Below are 24464 nucleotides of genomic sequence, written 5' to 3'. Positions count from 1 at the left end.
AAACCAATCCAATTAAGTTTGATTGAATCGGATAATGAATTTCGTCATAACCGGTCCAACCCGACCCGTGATCATCCCTATTCGCCAGTATATTAATTGGTTCATGACTTTTGTATTATTTTCCTATTTCTCTTTTTTCGGCTCCGATGTTCACACTTCCTCGTTTACCATGTTGAGACGTCTCTAAGTAACACAACTATTTTTTGTTTGATACAAAAATGGCTCTTCACGCTAAATAATGTTAATTGATATTTTGAATGTATTGAAAGCTAAATTCATCCCGCATGATACCAATTTTATACAATGAGGCCGGTAGTGAAAGGGACATGTAAAGACTATGTGATAACCTTTCATTTCATGTCTCGTAATGAAGGTTGTGATGTAGATTTACATCTTAATCATATTCAAATAGTCATAATTATATTCAATTATGTAAATTGTGATGTAGGTAGGTGTGTGGATCATCCAGCTAGGTAAAGATCTTTTGGTCATGTCTTTTGAAGAGAAATGATATTTTTACAACTTTTAAACATTCTCTCTCATACTCACATTATCTTCTTACTCCCTCCTTTTTCCTTTTTATATTTTTTTGGTCAAGTTTTTATATTGTTTTTTTACCAATAAGAAGAGAGAATGAAAATGAACGTTGCCACAAAAGTTGTCACCAAATTATTATAAAATATAATTACTCTTTATTGAAAGGATCTTGTCCCTTTGGGTTGTTTCGAGGTTACTGTTTGTAAACTCTGATTTTTAACCGTACATATGTATTTTTCTTATAAACACATCACATCGAGCGAAAATATGTAGTATCGTTGTTTTTAAAATAAAGACTTAAATACACTTTTGACTCTAACTTTACAAAAGTTGTGATTTTGACCCCAACAAAATCTGATGGTTATAGACTCTGATGAGCCTATTTCTGAACCTGCTTATGAAGTTCATAACCTTGAACCAACATCTGCTGCATAACCTACGATTATTAATTCTGAAACTGCATCAGAGGTCACCCTACCTGAACCAACTTCGGTCATCGAACAAGTTAATTCATTCTCTGACATCCCTTCCTCTTCCATAACCAACAGTTTATAGCCTAACACCTATAAACTTCTCAATCTTCAATCCCACTCTATCCAAAACTCCACCTTGTTGGTCAAATGATGGATACAACGATAATCTAGATGGGGGTTAATAGCTTTTCCACTCAAAAGTTTTTGCAAAAGCATGCCTTTAAAATTCTTTTTGAAAGTTATTAACTATGTAATTTTAAGCGACGAATGGCAATGATAACAAGCTAAACAATGTGTACAAGCAATTCAAATCGAACGAGAAATTCACTTGAATTGTGTTAAAGCAATCAAATATTATTACACTCAATAATCTACAAATCCACAAACTATTTCAAATCAAACCTAATCTTAAGTAAGAAACCACTACCACAAGAATATATGGTAAGGTGAAGACTCTGCTGGATGAGAGGTCTCAAATTGATAGCTTTGAAGAGAATGACCATGAATGGGATGAGCTAAGAAGTCAAGTGCATGAGTTCCTGATTAAGCTGAAGGAATCTAGAAGAGAGAAAGTGCAAGCAAATAAGGATGCTCTAAGATCAAGGTTCTCAGACCTGCTCAGTCATATGGACTTGACTGATCTCAGAAGGAACCATGTTGCAACAAAGATATAAAAAAGTACATCATTCCAATAACAGAGAATACTTCGCAGCAACCAATATGTCGCAACTAAGAAGGAAAAAAATACTAAACTACGGCATAAAGAGAACAAAGATAGTATTCCAAATTATGACATTACCAAACATATTTCCCACAACATGTAACCAAAATAAAATGCATCCCCGTCTCAAAAATAAAATGCAGTAGCCTGTCCTAAAAAAATATTGCTTTGTCTAAAAAATGGTTTGAATACTCCATTTCCTATAGGTGTGACTAATCTAGTTCACAGTCCAAACTGTGGAACGATCCTCACATGTATGACTTTATCAGATGCTTCAGATGCTCTGAGCTTGATAGGCAATCCTTCAAAGAGCCTTTGTACTTTGCAAAGATTAACCCACTCTCCAGAAATTGTGCAGATCATCTCTGAATCATGGCGAAACTTAAATACACATTTCCAGCTATAGCCAAAGTAATCCACCAAAATCAGTTATGTCTCATTATTCAGAAGAGCAGTTCGACAGAATCTGAGCCAAGTCAAAGTCTATTTGCATATGAATTAAAAACTAGAATTAGAACATATGACGACTTACAAATAAAAATAAAAATAAACTTGAAACTTAGTACATACCAGCATTCTAGTAGTTACATCAGATGTAGTCAATTAATTGCCGGTAACTTTGTGAGCCATCTTATGGTAATCACCCAAGCCATGTCAACCATCCTTGAAGTATAACTTACCATTATTCTTTTCAACCATTACCTCAGTTTCAATTTCATTTGGATCGCGCAATGTTACATATGTAGCATCAATAATTTTCAACCCAAACTCTCCTGTAGAGCATGCCTGTAACTTTGCTTTTTTCTGTTATGATTTAAACAATAAATTTGGCTTAATTGCATGTTTGATCCCTTATGTTTATTTTAGTTTTCATGTTGGTCCCTTATGTTTTAAAAGTTTCAAGTTGGTCCCTTACGTTTTAAAAGTTTCAAGTTGGTCCAAAACGTTACTCACGTTGGAATAAGTTAGTCCCTTCCGCGACATGATATTGAGTTTAATAAAACAAAAAAAATTAAAAAAATATTTTAAAACTGATTTTCTAAATAAGTTAGGTTCCATCACCCATATTGTCAACCCGAATCTTTAAACATTAAGTGACTGGAGGGACTAACTTATTCCAACATGAGTAACGTTTTAAATCAACTTGAAACTTTTAAAACGTAAGGGTCCAGCTTGAAACTTTTAAAACATAAAGGACCAACTTGAAAACTAAAATAAACATAAGGGATCAAACATGCAATTAAGCCCAATAAATTTTTACCACCAAATCATAGTAGCATACAATCTTAATATAAAAAACAGTAGCATAAAATATTATTTCTCTTGTATATTTTGACAATATTTTCAGTTTATAATTTAAACAACATATTTTTAGAACCAAATCATAGTAGCATAAAATCTTATTATAAAATACAGTAGCATAAAACCTTATTTCCCTTGTATATTTTGACAGTATCATGTATTTCAGAGTGCAGAACACAATTTGTAGCAGTCCACAGTATTATTGTTTTTTTTAGGAGCAATCCACAGTAACTTAAAAAGACAATGCAATTTTCTATAAATACATTGCAATCATTGCAACAAATGGACTAAGCGGGGTCAAATTCGAATAGAACTCTATAAGCCATTCTACTTTAAAGCATGTCAAATTGAACAACATAGGTCATGCATTATATGAAGCATGTAGAATTTCTATAAGCCAATGCTTAAACAAAATCTTTATCCAAAATTCCTACAAATTTATTCATCTTTGTATAACTAAATTTCTGAAGACTAAAGAAAGCAAAATATCAAGAGACATTCTCACCAAATGCTTAAGCAAACTCCCAACATAGAGCATGAAAGTGCATAAATTTACAATATTTTTGTGGATGCTGGCAACTTCACAGAGGGTCGAAAGGGCAGGGAATGGGCATTTATGACAGAGCTGATACTGTCGAATTGACAACATGCTTGATTAAAAATGACATTTTTTAAGTCTAGATGTTTTTTTTCTTAACTGCAAATGTAACTCGGTTACATATTGAATAGCAAGGAGAGAAAGTACTTATTCTTTCGGAGAGAATTAGATCGACAATACAGTTCATGATACCGCCAAGGCTTTGAAAATTTCAAAAGGTTCTGCTGCCAGCTTTTCCTGTTTGCAAACGACAGAAACCAAAACATTCCATATACCCTCGTTACAGAATTCTCCTCTACTTGCCAAACCACTCAAAACTGTTGACAACAACTCAAAATTACCTTCCCTACACAACCTACAGACAAATTCATTCAAACTCCTGGAATGGGGAACATATCCTTTAAACAACATCTCATCCAAGACAATAGCAGCTTCCCGGAACTGTGTCCACCGACAAAGCCCATCAAACAGCGTGCGGTATGTTACACCATCGGGAACACACTTTCTCCTCGGCATATCCTGAAACAGATCATTTGCTTCAGTCCATTTCCCTTCTTTACACAACCAACCAATCACCACATTGTAACCAAAAACATCAGGCTTGACACCTTCCACCCCATCCAAAATCCTATAAGCTTCTTGGAAATTCTTTTGTCTACAAAACTCCCCAATCATTACATTACAAGTAACTGAATTCCAATGGTAACCACTCTCTTTCATTTCCTCCAAAACCCTTAAAGCCTCTTCCTTTCTCCCCTCCTTAAAAAGCGCATTGACCAGAGTGTTATAAACAACTACATCCAATCTCAATCCATTCCTCTCCATCTCATCCTTGATCTCAAATGCGCGATGAAGTTCCCCAATCTCACAAACCCCTTTCATCAAGTTAGTGTAAACAGAAACACACGGCTTCAGCTTGAACTCCTTGATCATCAATTTTTTCATTCCGAACGCCTGATGCATCCGCGAATCCTTACACAAACCATGGATTAACGTTCCAAAGGTTACCTCGTCAGGACGGACATTGGTTCTGCGCATTTCATCGAACAGTTCCAAGGCGCGATCAGTTCGGCCTTGAAAGAAGCACGAGCGGATGAGAATGTTGTAAGTGCACGGATTAGCGGGACCGAATTCGTTTAAACGGGATGCGAAGTGAGTGATGGTTTGAAATTGGCGGCAAGTGAGGAGAGCATTGAGGAGGGAGTTGAATGATTTGAGAGTAGGGGTGCAGCGGAAAGAAGGGATGGAGAGGAAGGTTTGAATGGCACGTGAAGGAAGACGGGCACGTGCATAGAAGGAGATGACGTGGCAGAGGAGGGGTTCAGGGACGCGGTGGCGAGTGTCGTTATGGAGTTGTTGAAGGATTAGTTCCATTTGAGGGAGCATTTTGGCGCGGCCGAGTTTGGTGATGATGAGGTCGTAGGAGAGAATGGAATAACGATGATGATTTAGAGGGTTGAGGAAGATTTGAAAAGCGAGAGATGGATCCTTTTGGGAACGGAGGAGGGAGGAGAGTCTGAATGGAGATATGGGTTTTGAACTTCCCATTGGATTGGATTGGATAATGAATCAACACGATTTTTTGGATACACGTGAGAGGGAAACTGACTTTGCAGGTTCACCGGCGAGAGTAACAACGGTTTGCGGCACGTTTGACAGAGACTTCTGGGTTTGAGCTGGAATGTGTTTCGTTTTTGAGTTTGAAGATGTTTTTTGTCTTCTTTTACGAAAATACCCTTCCGTACGCTAGTTGCCGTAAAAGAGAGATGTTCAAAACTTTAAACGGAGTAAATAGGCAATTACCCCCTGAAATTGTAAGTTTCGTCAATTACCTCCCTAAAATTAACAAAACTTCAATTACCCTCCTGAAATTGCACAACGTTAATCAATTTACCCCCTCCGTCAAATTTTTCTGTTAGTCAACATGACGTTTTGCAAATACCCCATAAAGTTTTATACTTATGTGCAAAATACCTCCCAAACTTAAAAACAAGCATCATACATCCTTTTTAATGTAATTGTTCACATAATTGATCAATGATCATAAGATGTTCCTTCTTAGTAAGTCTAAATATAAACAAAAACAAAATTTCATAAAAATAAGTTTTTACCTGAAGAAAATAAAAACATAAACAGAATGTATAGTGAATACGAGAGAATTTCACCTTTAGGATCTACTAGTGGGATGCCCAACTTCCAACTTAATATTTTTATTTTAAAGTGATGAAATCAAAGCTAGAAGATGATACTAGTTTAGGAGGCTAAGAAAGGTGACTAATTCATATTTAATTGCCAGTTTGTATAGTGGGATATTTTTGGTTTGCTTGTGAGTAACTTAATCTAAGGGTGTAGGTATTTATAGTGAAAGTGGAAGAGTAAAAAGTTCATTTCATGGTTAAAATTAGTGCAAAGTGTCATTCAATTAAGCTAGCCATGTAATTACTAAGATAAGATCAAATTTATTATTGGATAAATTCATTGCAGATGTGCTTAATTAATATATATTTTTTATTCTAATTCCACGTATCTAGTTACTATACTATTAGTTCATGCATGCATGTGGTTACCACTGTTTTTTTTAAGAAGCTAAATCAGCTCATCCAAATTGGAATTAGAGGGAAACAAACCTGAGACCTGGAGTACACTCCCAAATCCCAAGCCATACCACCAGTCAACCCAAGTGGCATGTGGTTGCCAGTATTAGTTCATTTGTAAGAGAAGTCTACTCTTTAGTATGTGTATCTACGTGTCAATTTATTAAATTATTTAATGCAGAATTGTGTTTATTAAAATCAATGGTATCCTTAAAAAAAACTAATGGTATTTTGAAGAAATTTAAGTAGAGAAATTAATTTTGAAAGATAATTCTTTTTAACGTCATTATTAACGAGGGAGTTTTCCTCAAAAAAAAAAATATATACGAGGGAAAGTAAAGGCTGGAAACACACTGCGAATGAATTTGCAGTAAATTTTAATAAAAAAAAAAGTTAGATTCCGTTGCCGAAAATAAAAAGTTAGATTCCGTTGCCGGGACTTGAACCCGGGTCTTTCGGGTGAGAGCCGAATATCCTGACCAACTAGACTACAACGGAAGCGATGCAATATTGAAGTAATAAAAAATAAAGTATTAACATTTAGAATGTTGTTTCTGCAGATAAACCAACTTTCCTTCATTTCACTTCCTCCCGCTTCACTTCACTTTCAATTGAAATTGAATCGAATTGATCAAAAGAGCAAGAGGAGGAAGAAGAAGAAGAAGAAGAAAACCCTAGAAGTAGAAAGTAAAAATGAAGGAACAAGAAATAGAGAAGCTTCGAGAAGTAGTTCGTGACTGCATGAGTAAACATCTCTACTCCTCCGCGATCTTCTTCGCCGATAAAGTTGCCACTTTCACCAACGACGCTGCAGATATCTATATGCACGCACAGTCTCTATTCCTCGGCCGCCATTACCGCCGCGCCTTCCACCTCCTCAACGCCTCCAAAATCGTCCTCCGCGACCTCCGCTTCCGCTACCTCGCCGCACAGTGCCTCCAGGAATTGAACGAGTGGAATCAATGTCTTTCCATGCTCGGTGAGGAGGTTAAAGTCGATGAACATGGAAATCTTTCTAATGCCGCTAATATATACTTGGATAAAGATCGTGGTGAAATCAATGTCAGTTTTTTTTTTTTTTTTAATTTAATTTTTGCTTTGAGCAACTAATTTCAAACTTATATACTGTTTAGTGTAAGTTGCAATTTTATATAGCTCATGAAAAAAGCAGGACCATTTTGGTCCTTGGAAGTGTAATTCTCCGTCACATTGGTCTCTAGATGAATCAAAATTGCAAAGTATTTGCAATTGTTTTTTTTATTATTCCTTCTCGAATCTGGTTTTAGGTAATCAATTTTGGTGGTGGGATGTGTTTTTCATTGGTCGATTTAGTCCATAAAATTACTAATAGAGGCACTAGAGATCTGTTTGTAATTATGATACATTTAGGGACTATAGGGGCAATGTTAGCATATTCAGAGACGAAAAAGGTGGTTTTCACAAGAACCTACAAATAATCTATTTCTAATGAAGGACAGAGATATATACTAGTAACGAACCCACCTAAGAAAATAAAACGAGAAGAAACGAAAGAAAGAAAAAAAACATAACAAGTGAAGTGATCATGGAGTGGGTTGAGTCTGCTGCCGTTCAGGAGTGATTTGAGTTGGGGGTCATGTTTCTGGAAGTGTTTTGGGAGGCTGTTTTGGTTTTTGGGTGTCTGCATTTTCGGTTTCAGGATAGCCGTTTTGTGCAGGTTCTATTATGTGTTTTGAGGGCTGATCTTTTTATTTCTGTTTGGGCATTTTTGAGCTGTCTGCGTATTGTGTTTATGAGCTGTTGTGTTGTTGTTAACCGTCCAGCAATCTGATTTTTTAGGCTTTGTGGTGTCCGGTTATCCCTTTGGCATAGGCTTTGGCTGTTTTCTGTTGTAAATCACTTTTTGCTCGTGTCTGTATTTCTTGTGCAAGATACGATGATTAATAAATTGTCTGTTAAAAAAAAATGATCATGGTTGCCTGTAGACATAATAAACCAATCCAAAATGGGGCTTAATCTTCTATGGTTCAGTTGTGGATCAAACTTGCACATTTTCTATATTCTTACATCATACATCCTTTTTGATGTAATTGTTCACATAATTGATCAATGATCATAACTCTTGCAGATGTTCCTTCTTAGTAAGTCTAAATATAAACAAAAACAAAATTTCATAAAAATGAGTTTTTACCTAAAGAAAATAAAAACATAAACAGAATGTGTAGTGAATACGAGAGAATTTCACCTTTAGGATCTACTAGTGGGATGCCCAACTTCCAACTTAATATTTTTATTTTAAAGTGATGAAATCAAAGCTAGAAGATGATACTAGTTTAGGAGGCTAAGAAAGGTGACTAATTCATATTTAGTTGCCAGTTTGTATAGTGGGATATTTTTGGTTTGCTTGTGAGTAACTTAATCTAAGGGTGTAGGTATTTATAGTGAAAGTGGGATGCCCAACTTCCAACTTAATATTTTTATTTTAAAGTGATGAAATCAAAGCTAGAAGATGATACTAGTTTAGGAGGCTAAGAAAGGTGACTAATTCATATTTAGTTGCCAGTTTGTATAGTGGGATATTTTTGGTTTGCTTGTGAGTAACTTAATCTAAGGGTGTAGGTATTTATAGTGAAAGTGGAAGAGTAAAAAGTTCATTTCATGGTTAAAATTAGTGCAAAGTGTCATTCAATTAAGCTAGCCATGTAATTACTAAGATAAGATCAAATTTATTATTGGATATATTCATTGCAGATGTGCTTATAATATATATATATATATATATATATATATATATATTTTATTCTAATTCCACGCATCTAGTTACTATACTATTAGTTCATGCATGCATGTGGTTACCACTATTTTTTCTAAGAAGTTAAATCAGCTCATCCAAATTAGAATTAGAGGGAAACAAACCTGAGACCTGGAGTACACTCCCAAATCCCAAGCCATACCACCAGTCAACCCAAGTGGCATGTGGTTGCCACTATTAGTTCATTTGTAAGAGAAGTCTAGTCTTTAGTATGTGTATCTACGTGTCAATTTATTAAATTATTTAATGCAGAATTGTGTTTATTAAAATCAACGGTATCCTTAAAAAAAAAGGCTTAAACGCACTTTTCACCCCCTAACTTTGCATAAATTGCAATTTTGACCCCCTATTAAAAAAATGGCAAAAGTTACCCCCCATGTCTACCCCCTTTTGCAAAAAGCCAATTTTGACTCAGTCAACCATAGCTGGCACGCCACATGTATATTTATATTAATTTTGTATTTTTTTTAATTCCACGCGTATAATTTGGTAATTAAAAAAACAAAAAAGAAAAAAAAGGTCTGACACGTGAGAAGCTTTCCAGCGGTTATATGGGACCCTTTAAAAACACATCCTTCATCTTCATCTTCTTCTTCCATATCCAAACAAAATCTGCATCTTCCTCTTTCAAACACCTCCTTCATAATCGATTACGCCTTTCATCATCTTCTTGTACTTTCTACAAAATTCTGACCAGAACATTCATGTTTTTGTGATTTCATCTTCATCTGCTCGTGTTTCATCCTCATCTCCATTAACAGACCTTGGTTTTTTCAGAAAATTTGAAAATGTCTCAATATTCATCTTCAAGCTTGAATGGGTCGGTATTCAAAGAGAAATTTGGGTTGGTTTGTCACTGTGGTGTGGAGTCTCCTTTGGTGACTGCGTGGACAGATGAAAACCCAGGAAGGAGATTTCATGGGTGTGGAAGATTTTTATTGAGAAGAAAATGCAACTTCTTTCGTTGGTTTGATCCTGAAGTTTCAGATAGACAGAAGAAAATCATCAGAGGATTGTTGAAGAAAAACAATGAATTGAAGAAGAAGTAAAAAAAGTCTATTGAAAGTGATAGTGATATTAGTGATTTTGTTGTTGTTGAGTGTTGGTGTAGTAAGCTATAAGTGTTTTTAAGTTTCTGATGTTTAGATGTTTTTTTATGCATTTTAGCTTGATGTTAGTTTAGTAATCGTACCTTATTGTGTTAAGTGTGTTTATGAAACACTATGTATTGTTGAAGTTTGATGTAATTTATGATGAAATAATGAAAAGTGTTTGTTTGTTTGTGTTAATCCAACATCATGGTTACCTTATTGAACAAAAGTTAAATGCCAAAAGATATCTTAAACATTATAACATAGAAATAAAACCATAAAAGTAACAGAATTACATCCCAAAATAACAATAGCAATGTACTTAGCAGAATTACATCCCAAAATAACAGAAATATTGCAGAGTAGCAACATAAAGTACTTAGCAGAATTACATTCCAAAATAACAGAAATATTGCAAAGAGTACTTATGAATTACATCCCAAAATAACATAAGTCTCATGACAGTTTAAAAAGACTAGTTCTTGTTGACAGATTGTTGAGTTCCAATTTCATCCACCTTCCTCTTGACTCTAGTTGTCCTTATCTTTCTTGGCACAAACATTGTAGACTCACCAACAATTACATGTTTCCCACCACTAACAGAGGCTGTTGTAACAGCTGCACTCCCAACTTGAGTGCCACCAGCTTGTTGCCCACCACCAGCTTGAGTGCCACCAACATTACTTATAGCTTGAGACTCACCAGCTTGTTGCCCACCACCAGCTTGAGTGCCACCAACATTACTTACAACAGCATGACTGCCACCAGCTTCACTCCCACCACCGGCATGACTGCCACCAGTTTGTGTATGCTTTTTAGCTTTCTTCTTTGATGCACCTGTTGCAACTGTTTTTCCTTTCCCATTATTTGGATGAGTCACAGAAGTATGTGTCTACACAGAACAGACAAAACATTCATATACAACATATGATTAGTTCAATCATGTACAGTTCATAAACAATCATACACAACATACAAACAGTTAACAATTAAATTTACAATAGTCATACCTTGTTACTACCCTTAGGAAGCTTTCTGTCTGCACCAGTCTTTCCCCCACAAGTTCTCTGATTATGTCCCAGTTCTTTACACCTTCTACATCTCACAGTGTGTTGGTTTCTTTTGTTCATCCCACCAACAGCAGTTAGTTTTTTTGGTTCATCATTTGTCTTCCTCCTCAATTTCTTAGGTCTACCAGGAGCTCTCCTCATGTTTGGTGGTAATATGGGATCACCAATTACATCTGGCCAAAGCTTAGGTCCATTTGATGGCAGAATCAAATTGATATAGCAGTCTAAGAAAGTTTTTCTCCTGTACAAAATAGTTACCAACAAAGTTAAGTATAACTAAAGAAAATATGGCAGAATGAAATTACTATAACAGTCTTTAAGACTAACAAAATATTACATGTACCATTGGGCCACAAATTCTTCTGGATTCTGGTTATTAAACCGCATACAAGAAATAGCATGAGGGCAAGGTATGCCACTGAGGTCCCATTTTCTACATGCACATGACTTATCCTTAAGACTAACTACATACTTGTCAATGCTATTACTGACAGAGAATGAAGAGTAATCCATGTCCCCATGCCAATTAGGTGACCATCCATCAGCATCCTTCTTATTCTTTTCCATAATTTGTGCAATTTTAGGACAAAGCTCACCTTCATATCTTAACATGTAATCTCTCAGCCTTACAATCCTATTTGTTAAGTAAAACTTCAAACCCTCAAATAGAGAAATGATGGGATACTCTCTATATTCTATTATGGCACTGTTAAATGCTTCACACATGTTGTTGACTTTTAGGTCACAACATGTGTAAGTACTATACCCTGCTCTAGACCACATACCTACTGCCAGCTCAGCCATCTCCTTCCATGCAGGTTTACTCAATTTTTTAAGATTTTCCATAGCTTTCTTGAACTCAGGCTCAGTTGTTGCTCTTGCTGCAATCCACAAAGCTTCCTTTAAGTGTTGGCCACCATGTCTCTTCCTCCAGTTTCCATACAAATGTTTCACACAAACTCTGTGTTCAACATATTCTGATGTAGCAGCAATTGTGTTAACCAGGCCCTTGCAGAAAATAAATCATTCAAAAGTTAGTAACTTTACATATATTGAAACAAAGCATTAATTAATGTATTATATAAACATTTTGTTTACCTTTTGTTGATCTGATATAAAGGACCATCTCTTATGTTGAATCCCATTCAAATCAGCTAGCAACAAATCAAGAAACCAATCCCAAGATTCAGTGGTTTCAGCCTCCGCAACAGCAAATGCAATGGGCATCATCTGATTATTCCTATCTTTTCCAATGGCTGACAACAAATGTCCTACATACCTACCCTTCAAGAAACACCCATCCAGACCTATCAATGGTCTGCAACTTTGAACAAAAGCTACCTTGTTTGCATTGAAACACACATACATCCTCTCAAACACAAGACCCTCAAGACCAGCAGTACATTTGATCTTCACAGTACTCCCAGGGTTACTCCTACGCAATTCCTCAGCATAATTCCTAATATGAGCATACTGCTCATCTATAGCACCATGAATCATTTCCAAAGCTTTGTTTTTTGCCCTATACATCTGAAACTTACTTAAATGAGCACCCCACCCAGTCTTACACTCTTCCCTGAAAGCTTTTAGTTTCATAGTTGGTGTGTGTTTCAGGATTGGAACAAGTTTCTTAGCTAAAAAAGTTGTTTTCAAAAGCCTAGCTTTTTTCCCATAATAACACTTATGAGCAGACCTAAACCTAGTTAACACATAAAAGGTATTTGGTTCAGCCTTACTAAACCTCATATGGTATGGACACTTAGGCATGCATTTAACAATGACTCTTTTGTTCTCATTTTTCTTAAGATACACATTTTTTCTAGTTTGTAAAGCATACTCTTTAACAGCATCTCTAATTAGTTCAGCACTAGCAAATACCTGACCTACCTCAAAGACAATTTGCTCATTGTCCTTGAAAACAAACTTATTCACTCTTTTCTTACCAGCACCATCATCAGATGAAGAGTATGGACTCTCTAGGTCCTCTGAATCACCATTCTCATCCTCAAAATCAGATAGAGTGGTTGCACCAAGGTTCCTAGATGATTCAGCAGCAGCAACTACAACAGGAAACACACTTGAAGATGGAGCAGTAGGATTCAAAGTGTGATCAGGCAACACAGATGTCCACTCCCAGTCTTCATCATACTCACTGTCATACTCTGATAACCCTTCAACACTTCCTTCTTCAGATTGTTTCTCTTCACCACCTTCACTACCTTCACCTTCCTCTTCACTACCTTCACTACCTTCACCTTCAGCTATGTATTCACCATTTGAGCTAGAGTTTTCACTACCTTTTACCTCTTCTACCACCTCAACATCACTGTCATACCTACTATCCAATCCTTCAGTTTGTGGAGTCTCAACATAAAAATCAGCAGCTACCTCCTTTTGAAACTCATTAATGAACCTCACAATGTCTCTATCTGTTTTCAACAACCTTAAACCACCATCCAAGCTTCCACCAGGTATAACATACCACATCTTATAGTCACCTTCCACACATATCTCCCTTACTAGTTTGTCCAAATCTTTGAGATTCACCACATATGTGTTCCACTCACCCCCAAACTCGTGAACCTTACCACACTTATATGCAAAATCAGGGTCACAAATAAAGTAGCCTTTGTAATGAAACCTTATATTCAAGTAGTTGCCAGCAGCAAACCTAGCAATAAATAAACCAATTTACGTATAAGGGGGTGAAAAGTGCGTTTAAGCCTAAAAAAAAAACTAATGGTATTTTGAAGAAATTTAAGTAGAGAAATTAATTTTGAAAGATAATTCTCTTTTAACATCATTATTAACGAGGGACTTTTCCTAAAAAAAAAATAATTATACGAGGGAAAGTAAAGGCTGGAAACACAACGCGAATGATTTATTTGCAGTAAATTTTTTTTAAAAAAGAAATAGATAAAAAAATTAGATTCCGTTGCCTTTTTTAAAAAAGAAATAGATAAAAAATTAGATTCCGTTGCCGGGACTTGAACCTGGGTCTTTCGGGTGAGAGCAGAATATCCTGACCAACTAGACTACAACGGAAGCGATGCAAAGTTTAAGTAATAAAAAATTAAGTATTAAACATTTAGAGTGTTGTTTCTCCAGATAAAATAAACCAACCTTCCTTCATTTCACTTCCTCCCGCTTCACTTCACTTTCAATTGAAATTGAATTGAGTTAGTTGATCGAAAGAGCAAAAGGAAGAAGAAGAAGAAAACCCTAGAAGTAGAAGTAGAAATGAAGGAACAAGAGATAGAGAAGCTTCGAGAAGTAGTTCGTGACTGCATGAGTAAACATCTCTACTCCTCCGCGATCTTCTTCGCCGATAAAGTTGCCACTTTCACCAACGATCCTGCAGACATCTATATGCACGCGCAGTCTCTCTTCCTCGGCCGCCATTACCGCCGCGCCTTCCACCTTCTCAACGCCTCCAAAATCGTCCTCCGTGATCTCCGCTTCCGCTACCTCGCTGCACAGTGCCTTCAGGAATTGAACGAGTGGAATCAATGTCTTTCCATGCTCGGTGAGGAGGTTAAAGTCGATGAACATGGAAATCTTTCTAATGCCGCTAATATCTACTTGGATAAAGATCGTGGTGAAATCAATGTTAGTCTTCTTTTTCATTTTTTTGATTTTATAATTTGAGCAACTAATTTCAAACTTAGTATATATATTTTAGTGTAAGTTGCAATTTTATATAGCTCATGAAAAAATTTGGTCCTTGGAAGTGTAATTTGGCGTCACAATGGTCTCTAGATGAATCAAAATTGCAAAGTATCTGCAATTGTCTTTTTTATTATTCATTTAAGTCCTCGAATCTGGTTTTAAGTAGTCAATTTTGGTGGTGGATTGTGTTTTTCGTTATTCAATTTAGTCCATAAAATTACTAACAAAAGAGGCACTAGAGATCTGTTTGTAATTTTGATACATTTAGGGACACTCCATTTAGTGACAATGCTGGCATATTTAGGGACCAAAATGGTGGTTTTCACAAGAACCTACAAATAATCTATTTCTAATGAAGGACAAAGATATATACTCGTAACGAACCCACCTAAGAAAATAAACCGAGAAGAAACGAAAGAAAGAAAAAAAAAACATAACAAGTGATCATGGAGTGGGTTGAGTCTGCTGCTGTTCAGGAGTGATTTGAGTTGGGGGTCATGTTTCTGGAAGTGTTTTGGGAGGCTGTTTTGGTTTTTGGGTGTCTGCATTTTCGGTTTCAGGATAGCCGTTTTGTGCAGGTTCTATTATGTGTTTTGAGGGCTGATCTTCTTATTTCTGTTTGGGCATTTTTGAGCTGTCTGCGTATTGTGTTTAGGGAATGTTGTGTTGTTGTTAACCTTCCAGCAATCTGATTTTTTAGGCATTGTGGTGTCCGGTTATCCCTTGGCATAGGCTTTGGCTGTTTTTCTGTTGTAAATCACTTTTTGCTTGTGTCTGTACTTCTTGTGCAAGATACAATGATTAATAAATTTTGTCTGTTAAAAAAAATTATCATGGTTTCCTGTAGACATAATAAACCAATCCAAAATGGGGCTTAATCTTATATGGTTCAGTTGTGGATCAAACTTGCACATTTTCTATATTCTTACGCGTGACCTGGAACCATGTCCAAGCTTTGGTGAACCATCTAGCTTGAATAGCTAAAACAAGTATAGACATGGAATGTGTTTCCCCCATGTTTCTTTTTACAACTACTGAATATTGATGATTAAATATTTCGGCGACATTTGTTATGGTGGTTTGGAAGAGACAAAAGAAAATGATAACATCTTATAGATAAACTAATCTACTGCCTCAATAAACGTATCTCTGGTGCCGTAATTTGATATAAATGCGGTTTTGGAATGTGAAAATATGGAAGAAGTTAAACTTTTTCAGTAGCTTGGAATTTTGTGATTGGATAGTAATAGTATCCTTATTACAGACTTTGTCCCCTTATTTGAATCCATTTTTTAATGCTATAACAGATAACTGCTGCAATATGTTTCTTGAGAGGCAAAGCATACGAAGCTCTAGAAAACCGTTCTCAGGCTCGATCGTGGTGAGTGTATTTGGGGCATTTATTCCCTGTTATTGCCTAGCTTACAAATAACACTAAGTCAAAAACATTATATTTTTCTTTGTTGACATTCCGCCTTTAATATGAGGTGCAAGTATAATTGCTTGCTACTTGTGTGAAGAGTTAAATAGGTATGATGTGTACCGATTTAATTTGATAAAGCCTCATCGCCATTTTATCTGCTTTTGTTGAAGGTACAAAGCGGCTATAAAAGCGGATCCCTTATGCTATGAGGTACACATTGATATTCACCTTATTACCTTTTATACTATCAAGTTATTGATTTTGTGTGAGTCACCCACCTTATTTGGACATTTGCTTGCAAGTTATTGTGTGTGGTTTAACACCATTGAAAGTAACAACTGCTTTTCCTCGTGTACTTGGTCCCCTAACCTTTAGATCTTTATGGGTGATCCCTTAGGTACCACTGTAGTGCAATACATCTTCGAAACCACAAGGAAAATAAGAAAGAGTAATGGAAATTATGGAAACTGCAATGTGTTATTATTGATGAAGAAGGAAAATACGGTGGAACCCCTATTGCAATTTTTTCAACCACTAACTGCTAACAATTTTTTCCTCAAAAACAAAACTGCTAACTATTACCCTCAAAATCTCACTCTCACATACTATTCTTATAACTTAAACCCACACATTCCACAACTCTCTCTCTCTCTCTCTCTCTCTCTCTCTGCCACCTCATCATTCCCTCCTCGCCTATTTCTATTTTTCCTTACATAGATTCTCCAAACAGTGGGCCTATATTGCTGGTTCTCCTTGGCTTGTTTGGGCCCATATTCTTAAATCGAGTCCTACCAATACATCCTTTGACTTCTAATAAGGGCCCAATAGTTAAAAGTTTGTATGTTAAGAGATATAATAATTAGGCAAAGGAGAGGGATTAGTTGAAATATAACTAATCCCTGCTTGCCTATAAATAGAAACATGTCTGTAGGTAGTTAGGGAGGTAAGTACTGAGACAAGGAGATGAAAGGTGCTCCGGAATCAATCCCATTGAATATCTGGCTGATCATATTTTACTGGTTCTGTTTAAAACTCCCATGGGTTCAATTCCTTGTGATCAATAAAAATATGATATTCTAAAGTAAAAACAAATGACGAACACAAATGCATAAGTTTAGATATTATACATTAACTTCAAAATAATTCAAGATGAGATTATCAAAATAACAAAAGAAAAAGTGGATGGTTATTAGTTATATTGATTACTGATGGCGGACCTTGGAGAAAAGCCAAAAATCCACAATCAATGCCATGGCGCCACCATTCTTCATGAATTGACCATGGTAGTTGTCAAAAAATCCGCTGCCACCATAACCGACATTTAACAGCACTCTTGGTTATACAAAGTTGACGAAAAAATAGTTCGGTACATAGAGTTTAGAAGTAAGTTTCAATTCATCAGAATGAATCGAGAATTTGAGATTCGTGTTGGAGTTCATGTCCAAAATAGACACACCAAAGTTTAAATTGGGGTTGCAGTTGTAGGGAGGTTGCAGTCACAGCGATTGCTGAGATGTTTAGTGCGACCGCTGTTACAGTAGCCTTTAATGAGTTTTAGATCGCTGTATTGTTTTTCGCCATTCTGGAATGTATCTTTTGTAGCATAGATACATGCTTATATTTTTCTCAACTGACCCTAGTTATCTAATTCTTCTTTGATGCCTGCTAATTATGTAGGCTTTGGAATGCCTTATTGAAAATCACATGCTTACATGTGATGAAGGTAATCACATTCACTTATACCTTGTAGACTTCGATTTCAATTTATATGTTTTTTGAAAATAGTCTAAGCAGTATATTGTCTACTTCAAAATTGATCATAGTATATATCTCTCTCTCTGCACTTTATGTTGAATACCAGAAGCAAATTTGATTTCGTCATTGCAATTTGGAAGTGAGGATGGATGGCTCTCATCATTTTATTCTTGTTTGATTAAGAAGGTAATAGCAGATGCCAAATGGGAATTGTCTATATCCAAATGCTTTGTACTTATGAAATGAAATATTATTTCTTTTTCTTTCCCAGTATGACAAAGAAATTGTGGTAGAAGCCAAGTTTAGAGATCTTGAGAACGAAAGCTGTAAAACTGACCAGTCTAATCCTTCTTTCTTCCGCACACTGAAAACCAATAATGATTTATTGGCCTGCAAAGCTGAATACTATCATCAGTGTGGTGAATATCAGAAATGTTTTGAATTAACATCTGTGTAAGTTGAGGATCTGATCTGGAGACTGAAGTCAGAGTTAGATAAAGCTATAGCTTTTACATCATTCATTCTGTCCATTCATTTCTCTCTTTATTTCTTTATTTTCAATAACTGAGCTTTCTACTGATATTACAGTTTGCTTGAGAAGGATCCTTTCCATATCAAGAGCACATTAGTACATCTGGCAGCTGCTATGGAGCTTGGGCAATCAAATGAACTTTATCTGATGGCATGCAATTTAGTGAAGGATTATCCTCAAAAGTAAAACTCTTATCCACAATATTGATTGGCTTCTAAAGATTTTGCTAGATATCAGAATCAGTTCCTTTTTAGACTTTTGCTTCACATTTATGGTTATCTTCTAACGCCTTTGCTTCATATAACAACAAAATCTTATTCATGTTGTTTAGGGCTTCATCATGGTTTGCTGTTGGTTGCTATTACTATTGTATCAAGAAATATGACCAATCCCGCCGTTATTTCAAGTAAATTTAACTCCTGACCTTTCTGTTTTAGGAAATCAGTTTATTTGTCGAAGACTCAATTTCTTTGTAACCTTTCTTAAAAATATTGTGCATGAGTTTGGATTATCAAAGGGTTTTTTTTTTCTGTGTACCTGATTGCTTTTATAGCATCATTTTCAAAACTTATTGTTCAATTTCATTTTCTACCTTACAGCAAGGCAACAAGTCTAGATAGAACATTCCCCCCTGCATGGATAGGCTATGGGAATGCATTTGCAGCTAAAGAAGAGGGTGATCAGGCTATGTCAGCTTACCGCACTGCAGCTCGATTATTTCCTGGGTATTGATTTTTCTCACTTTATCCCCTCCTACCCCCAAATATAATTAAATTAAGCAACTTTCTTCTGCACATTTCTTCAGTAATAATGTTAAAACTTAAACAACTGTTTCTGAGATATTTAATACACGTTTTTGTCAGATTTTTTGTCTTGCAAAAAGAAACATACCACATAAATTAAAAAAACACAATTAACATGGTTTTTGTGAATCGTTTTCGAGCAAAAAGTATGCTTAATGAAAGATCAAAAGTATAACTCTCTGCCATTCCTTTCAGATTTTTGTCCAATGACCCCAAACAACATGAATTTATTTATTGAAATCCCTAGCAGCGAAGCACCGTGGCCAACTTCTTTTAGTTCCTTTCATTTTTCTTACGACCATTAACATTTTTCTCCATTTTTGAATTTCTTTGTATTATTTTTCAGAAGTTTTACTACATTTGTGGTTAATAAACAAATATAAAAACTGTATGAAATCTTCTTGTTATCTATACATTGTTCTTTTACAGGTTGAATCTTGATGTTCTCTTATTCCAGGTGCCACTTACCAGCTCTTTATATTGGAATGGAATGCATGCGAACCCACAGCTATAAGCTTGCTGAACAGGTATATACATTAGAACTGGAAAGTCCTATTTCTACTACATATAGTTATACATGCTATCATTAAGTCCTTTTAACGGTTTAGTTTGTGTTAAGTGAAGCGTCTTCAAATGATTTGGATGTTTTGATCTTTCTTCACCTGATAAAGTCTAGCAATGACTTATTACCAGATCAATCAGTCCTCTCCTATGAATCTGTGAAAACTAATGTATTATTCAGGCCCATACCACAATACTGATTTTCCTATATTCTTCCTCAGTTTTTCATGCAGGCGAAGTCAATTTGCTCATCAGATCCACTTGTGTATAACGAACTAGGTGTTGTTGCCTATTATATGAAAGAGTAAGGATATCTTCCTGATGTAAATTACTAGGCTTAATTACTTTTTTAGTCTCTCTAGTTTGAAGTTAGAACTATGTACGATCCCTCAAGTTTTTTTTTTTTTGAGTCATTCAAGTCCCTCTACTTTAAAATTAAGCAAAATATAATTCCATTTTCAATTTTCTTTACCATCTCAAATACTCATTTTTCTATTGCAATATTTGGGGGTTAATGATTTTAGAAGTTATAAATTCTGAGAAATTTTGATATAATTTAGAGAATTTTTTAAGATGTGAAATAAGGGTTTGAATTGGTGAATTGGGATTTAATGAAGTTTAATATTTTGATTAATGACTTTTGAAAAACAGACATTTTTAAAAATGTAATTGATTCAATTTGTGAATATTTTGAATAGATTATGAATTTATGAGAGTTTTATGAAATTAGAAAGTGTGAAGGGACTTGATTGTAATAACTGAAAGGTAAAGGACTAAACTCGCTAAGGTATTATTCTGGGAGCAAAATGACACACTATGCAAAGTGACTGAAATTACAATCAAGTCAAACTACTATTCTATAAGTTACTTAATGTAAAGTTCATGTCACAGAATTCTCCTTCGAATGCAATTCAAATGATCCTAAAAAATAAAAACAAATGCTTGTATCTGAAGAGACCGATAGATATGCCCTGGCCCAGTTTTATTCATAATAGGAGTTGCTTTAACTATACTAGGAACATTAATGTAAAGTTCATGTCACAGAATTCTCCTTCGAATGCAATTCAAATGATCCTAAAAAATAAAAAACAAATGCTTGTATCTGAAGAGACCGATAGATATGCCCTGGCCCAGTTTTATTCATAATAGGAGTTGCTTTAACTATACTAGGAACATATTTAGTGTTCATTTGCAAGAACATATATTGCACTCTCTTTATCTCCAAACAGTTAAAGTTCGGTTTTCTTAATTTTGCCAGCCAAGTTTGCATGCTACTTAGAATATTTGAGTGATTACAACTTGCATAATTGTGATTTCTGATTCAGGTATAAGAAAGCAGTGTGGTGGTTCGAGAAAACATTAGCCCTCATCCCTACCGCTTTAAGTGAAACATGGGAGCCAACTTTAGTCAATATTGCTCATGCATGCAGAAAGTTGGAGTAAGTTGATAAATGTCTTAGTGCTCATCTGACTTGAATTTTTCTCGTTATCAGCTAATAGAATATTTTGAATACAAAGAGATATCCTTTGAAAAGTTGAAACATGATTTTCTAGCTGACTTGATTTAAAAGCATAATATATATATATATATATTCATTTCTAGGTATTTTAATTTCGATTTATAAAAACCTAGGATATGAAAAATTGTGCAAATCAGAAAGGGATGAGATTTATGAGCCATAGAGTGAAGTGATTGGAAATGGTGATTGAACAGACTAAGAAAGCAAACAAAAAAATTACAAATAATCAAATTGATTTTATGCCCAAGAGGTCGACCATGGAAGCAATTTACTTGCAAAGACGATGATGGAGCAATATTGGAGGGATTAAATAGACTTGCGCACGGTCTTCTTTGATTTGAAAAAGACATGATAAAGTGCCAAGCGATGTTTTGTCGTGAGAGGCCCTAGAAAGAAAGGGGTTTGGTTTGCCTATATTTTGGCTATCAAGGGTACGCATGGTCTTCTTTGAGTACCCTATTACTAGAATACAGGAAAACCAAAGAAACCCTTAGAAGAAAATAAAAGAAAGTCCTATAGGTCAACCAGCAGATCTGATTTTTATTACCTTGATAATTTGAATAAAATTATGATATTTTCTAGAGCATTTTGTTTGGTTTATGTAGCTGACCTCGTAGTGGGAAAAGACTTGGTTGTTGCATTTTGTAGTGGGAAAAGACTTGGTTGTTGCATTTTGTAGGTGCTTTGATTATATACATATTTCTTGCTAAAATTTTATGTTTCTGATTCTGAATATCCTCAACTGCTTTTTATTATAGTTTGAATGGAAGTTGGAAACATTTTTTTCATGATGTTGATATAATTTATAGTTTTGGCAAAAAGTTATATCTAAATAATGGTAGCGTCAATATGCAATTCATGACTTCTCGACCCTGATTTTCTCACTAAACCATCTCAGGATGTACCGAGAAGCAATTTCATATTATGAGAAAGCACTTGCATTATCAACAAGTTTGAGCACTTATGCTGGTCTTGCATATACTTACCACTTACAGGTATCTGAAATGATCTTCCAGCTTGTTGTATTCTGTATGTTATTTTAAAGCAAAATGTGGATTTTTATGTATGTTTGGAAATGTACCGACTGTTTGCTTTTATCTAAAAGGCTGTTGGCATTTGGGTAAATAGACGACTATTGGCATGGGAATGACTACTCTTAACTTTTACTGATTTTTGTAATTTCTGAGAGGAATAAAGGATGGGATAACCATTTCCTATATTTGACTATAAAATCTGATATTTTTTGTTTTTCCAAATAAAGTTCACATTATGTGGCGGTGTTTTGTTTCAAATATTTCATAGTGCGTGGTGTTAATTGCTAGAATTATTAATGCATTGCCCAATAAAAGTCATTTTTTTAATGGATTTTCCAAGCATTGATAATTCTAGTAACTAACACCATGCACTATTCTTGACATAATCATGAAAATAAGTTGGACACAGATAGAGAATAGCACGTGCGAAAAGGAATACATTATGCTACTCAATATTAAACGACCTATGTCTAAAGTAACCACATGTCCTTTCTTGGCAAACACCGGCTTTTAGATACACATCATATACATTCTGCATATCTATTCTTGCTTGAAATTTTTTTGGGCAATTTCACAATTGTTGTAGTATCTTCATTTGTGGGTAAATTTATTCAACATTATAATAATACCTAGAAATTTGAAATTGGCTTTTAATTTATATTTGCTGACAGTGTAAATTAATTTAACAGATGTTTATTCATATTTCATGGTTTTATCAGTGTCAATATATTTTATGAATTGATGTTACGATATGGAAATTATTTGAAATATAATATGATGTATGTTTAAAAGAAGTTTACAATATCAGAACACAATTATTATACTATTAAGTCTCTAGTTATAATGATTAATTTTGGACTGAGGCTGATGTTTTGTTGTATGTAATTTGTGCAGGATGATTTCAGTACAGCAATTACATATTATCACAAAGTGAGTGATAGCTATCTGACATTGCATGTACCCATGACAATAAATCTATCTAAAACATGCTTCTTCTTTTATACAATTAAACTTATTGACAGAACAATTAAGCTTATTCTCTACCTTGCTTTACTATTTTGGGGTATAACTTTCTCCAGTTTAACTGTCTATTTTTCGCCCCAGTATGTGCCCATTATTTGCAATATAGTATCAGAAGTATATTGAATTACATTGGAGAGTGGACAAGACTCATATAATGTGAGTTGATGCCTGAAGCAATGGTGTACAGTTGATAAAGATATGATGCATTTTCAATTAAATCTACTAGAGTGCATCATTACCTTTTGATCCACTAAAGGCTACGCGCTCTTTGCTCACTTCTACGACAAACTCACTTTATAAAAGTTTTTTTTTCTTTTCCAATTCAATTAGAAGAAAACTGTCAAACATTGGTTACTGTGTTAAACATTTGAGATGTGTAAGGTTGTATTGGCCATGTTAGAGATGTTCTTATCCCCGAAGAATATTCATTCTTATGTCAGTTGTTGAATGGAGTGTCTATGCTGGGTAGCTTCTAAAGATCGGTGTTACCTTTGAGATTATATCATGTTTATGCATGAACGTTCTTAAAATTCACCGCCTACGAGTTTACTAATCATATTGTTCATTGAAAATCAGGCGTTGTGGCTGAAGCCAGATGATCAGTTCTGCACTGAAATGTTAAGCTGGGCTTTAATAGATGAAAGTAGAAGCAGCGGTGATCCCCACCTTGAACTCTAATGGATTTATCGGTGCAACTTCATTTGCTTGTTGTATATGTATGTAAACATTACAGTAACTGCAATTATGATTATTAAACTATTTAGCATTACTAGATTTTTTGTTTATCCTTTTCTTATTGAGGAATGTAATTTTTAGGTGCTGTAACTAACGAGGTGTTGATTTAATTGCCAAACTGCAGTCAATTTATTTGGGTAGCTTCATATTTATTTATTTATTATTATTTAAGTTGGCTAATGTGGTATAACGTTTTGGTGAAAAGCTATTTTGATCATTTTTGACAATTAAA

General features: G+C 35.0%; 5 protein-coding genes and 2 non-coding genes across 8 annotated transcripts; 1 reads left to right on the top strand and 6 right to left on the bottom strand.

Annotated features, from left to right (window-relative positions):
• Positions 1-1315: 1315 nt before the first annotated feature.
• Positions 1316-5304, bottom strand: LOC146899172 (Pentatricopeptide repeat (PPR) superfamily protein). 2 transcript variants are annotated; one of them, XM_085733734.1, is made up of 3 exons: positions 3539-5304; positions 2302-2535; positions 1316-2214 (listed from the first exon to the last, which is right to left on the bottom strand). In XM_085733734.1, the coding sequence occupies exon 1, from the start codon at positions 5177-5179 to the stop codon at positions 3815-3817; it is 1365 nt and encodes a 454-aa protein (XP_085589860.1). In that variant the 5' UTR covers positions 5180-5304; the 3' UTR covers positions 1316-2214; positions 2302-2535; positions 3539-3814. The 2 variants fall into 2 exon arrangements, with proteins under 2 accessions (XP_085589860.1, XP_085589861.1); XM_085733735.1 differs by having other exon boundaries at positions 3779-5304.
• A 1346-nt stretch (positions 5305-6650) lies between these two features.
• TRNAE-CUC (transfer RNA glutamic acid (anticodon CUC)) lies at positions 6651-6723 on the bottom strand. Its single transcript has one exon. It is a non-coding gene; the product is annotated as a tRNA-Glu (tRNA).
• A 4746-nt stretch (positions 6724-11469) lies between these two features.
• On the bottom strand, positions 11470-12243 carry LOC146899170 (uncharacterized). Its single transcript, XM_085736702.1, has 2 exons — positions 12220-12243; positions 11470-12185 (listed from the first exon to the last, which is right to left on the bottom strand). Exons 1-2 carry the CDS (start codon positions 12241-12243, stop codon positions 11511-11513), a joined length of 699 nt encoding a protein of 232 aa, XP_085592828.1. The 3' UTR covers positions 11470-11510.
• LOC146899169 (uncharacterized) lies at positions 12102-13631 on the bottom strand. The gene has a single exon (XM_085735173.1). It carries the CDS (start codon positions 12942-12944, stop codon positions 12255-12257), a length of 690 nt encoding a protein of 229 aa, XP_085591299.1. The 5' UTR covers positions 12945-13631; the 3' UTR covers positions 12102-12254.
• LOC146899168 (uncharacterized) lies at positions 12979-13981 on the bottom strand. The gene is made up of 3 exons (XM_085736701.1): positions 13977-13981; positions 13056-13848; positions 12979-12996 (listed from the first exon to the last, which is right to left on the bottom strand). Exons 1-3 carry the CDS (start codon positions 13979-13981, stop codon positions 12979-12981), a joined length of 816 nt encoding a protein of 271 aa, XP_085592827.1.
• A 168-nt stretch (positions 13982-14149) lies between these two features.
• TRNAE-CUC (transfer RNA glutamic acid (anticodon CUC)) lies at positions 14150-14222 on the bottom strand. Its single transcript has one exon. It is a non-coding gene; the product is annotated as a tRNA-Glu (tRNA).
• Positions 14175-24372, top strand: APC6 (anaphase promoting complex 6). The gene is made up of 15 exons (XM_085735172.1): positions 14175-14786; positions 16154-16227; positions 16440-16479; positions 17947-17992; positions 18131-18210; positions 18296-18477; positions 18613-18738; positions 18888-18962; positions 19156-19281; positions 19817-19886; positions 20142-20224; positions 21246-21359; positions 22339-22435; positions 23369-23404; positions 24074-24372. Exons 1-15 carry the CDS (start codon positions 14418-14420, stop codon positions 24173-24175), a joined length of 1620 nt encoding a protein of 539 aa, XP_085591298.1. The 5' UTR covers positions 14175-14417; the 3' UTR covers positions 24176-24372.
• The last annotated feature ends 92 nt before the right edge of the window (positions 24373-24464 follow it).

Source organism: Medicago sativa, chromosome 8 (genome assembly GCF_051527215.1).
Source record: "Medicago sativa cultivar Bolivia chromosome 8, Bolivia_mono, whole genome shotgun sequence".
Taxonomy (NCBI): Eukaryota; Viridiplantae; Streptophyta; class Magnoliopsida; order Fabales; family Fabaceae; genus Medicago; species Medicago sativa.
Note: the sequence above shows the minus strand (reverse complement) of the source record. Positions and strands in the feature narration are given on the sequence as shown.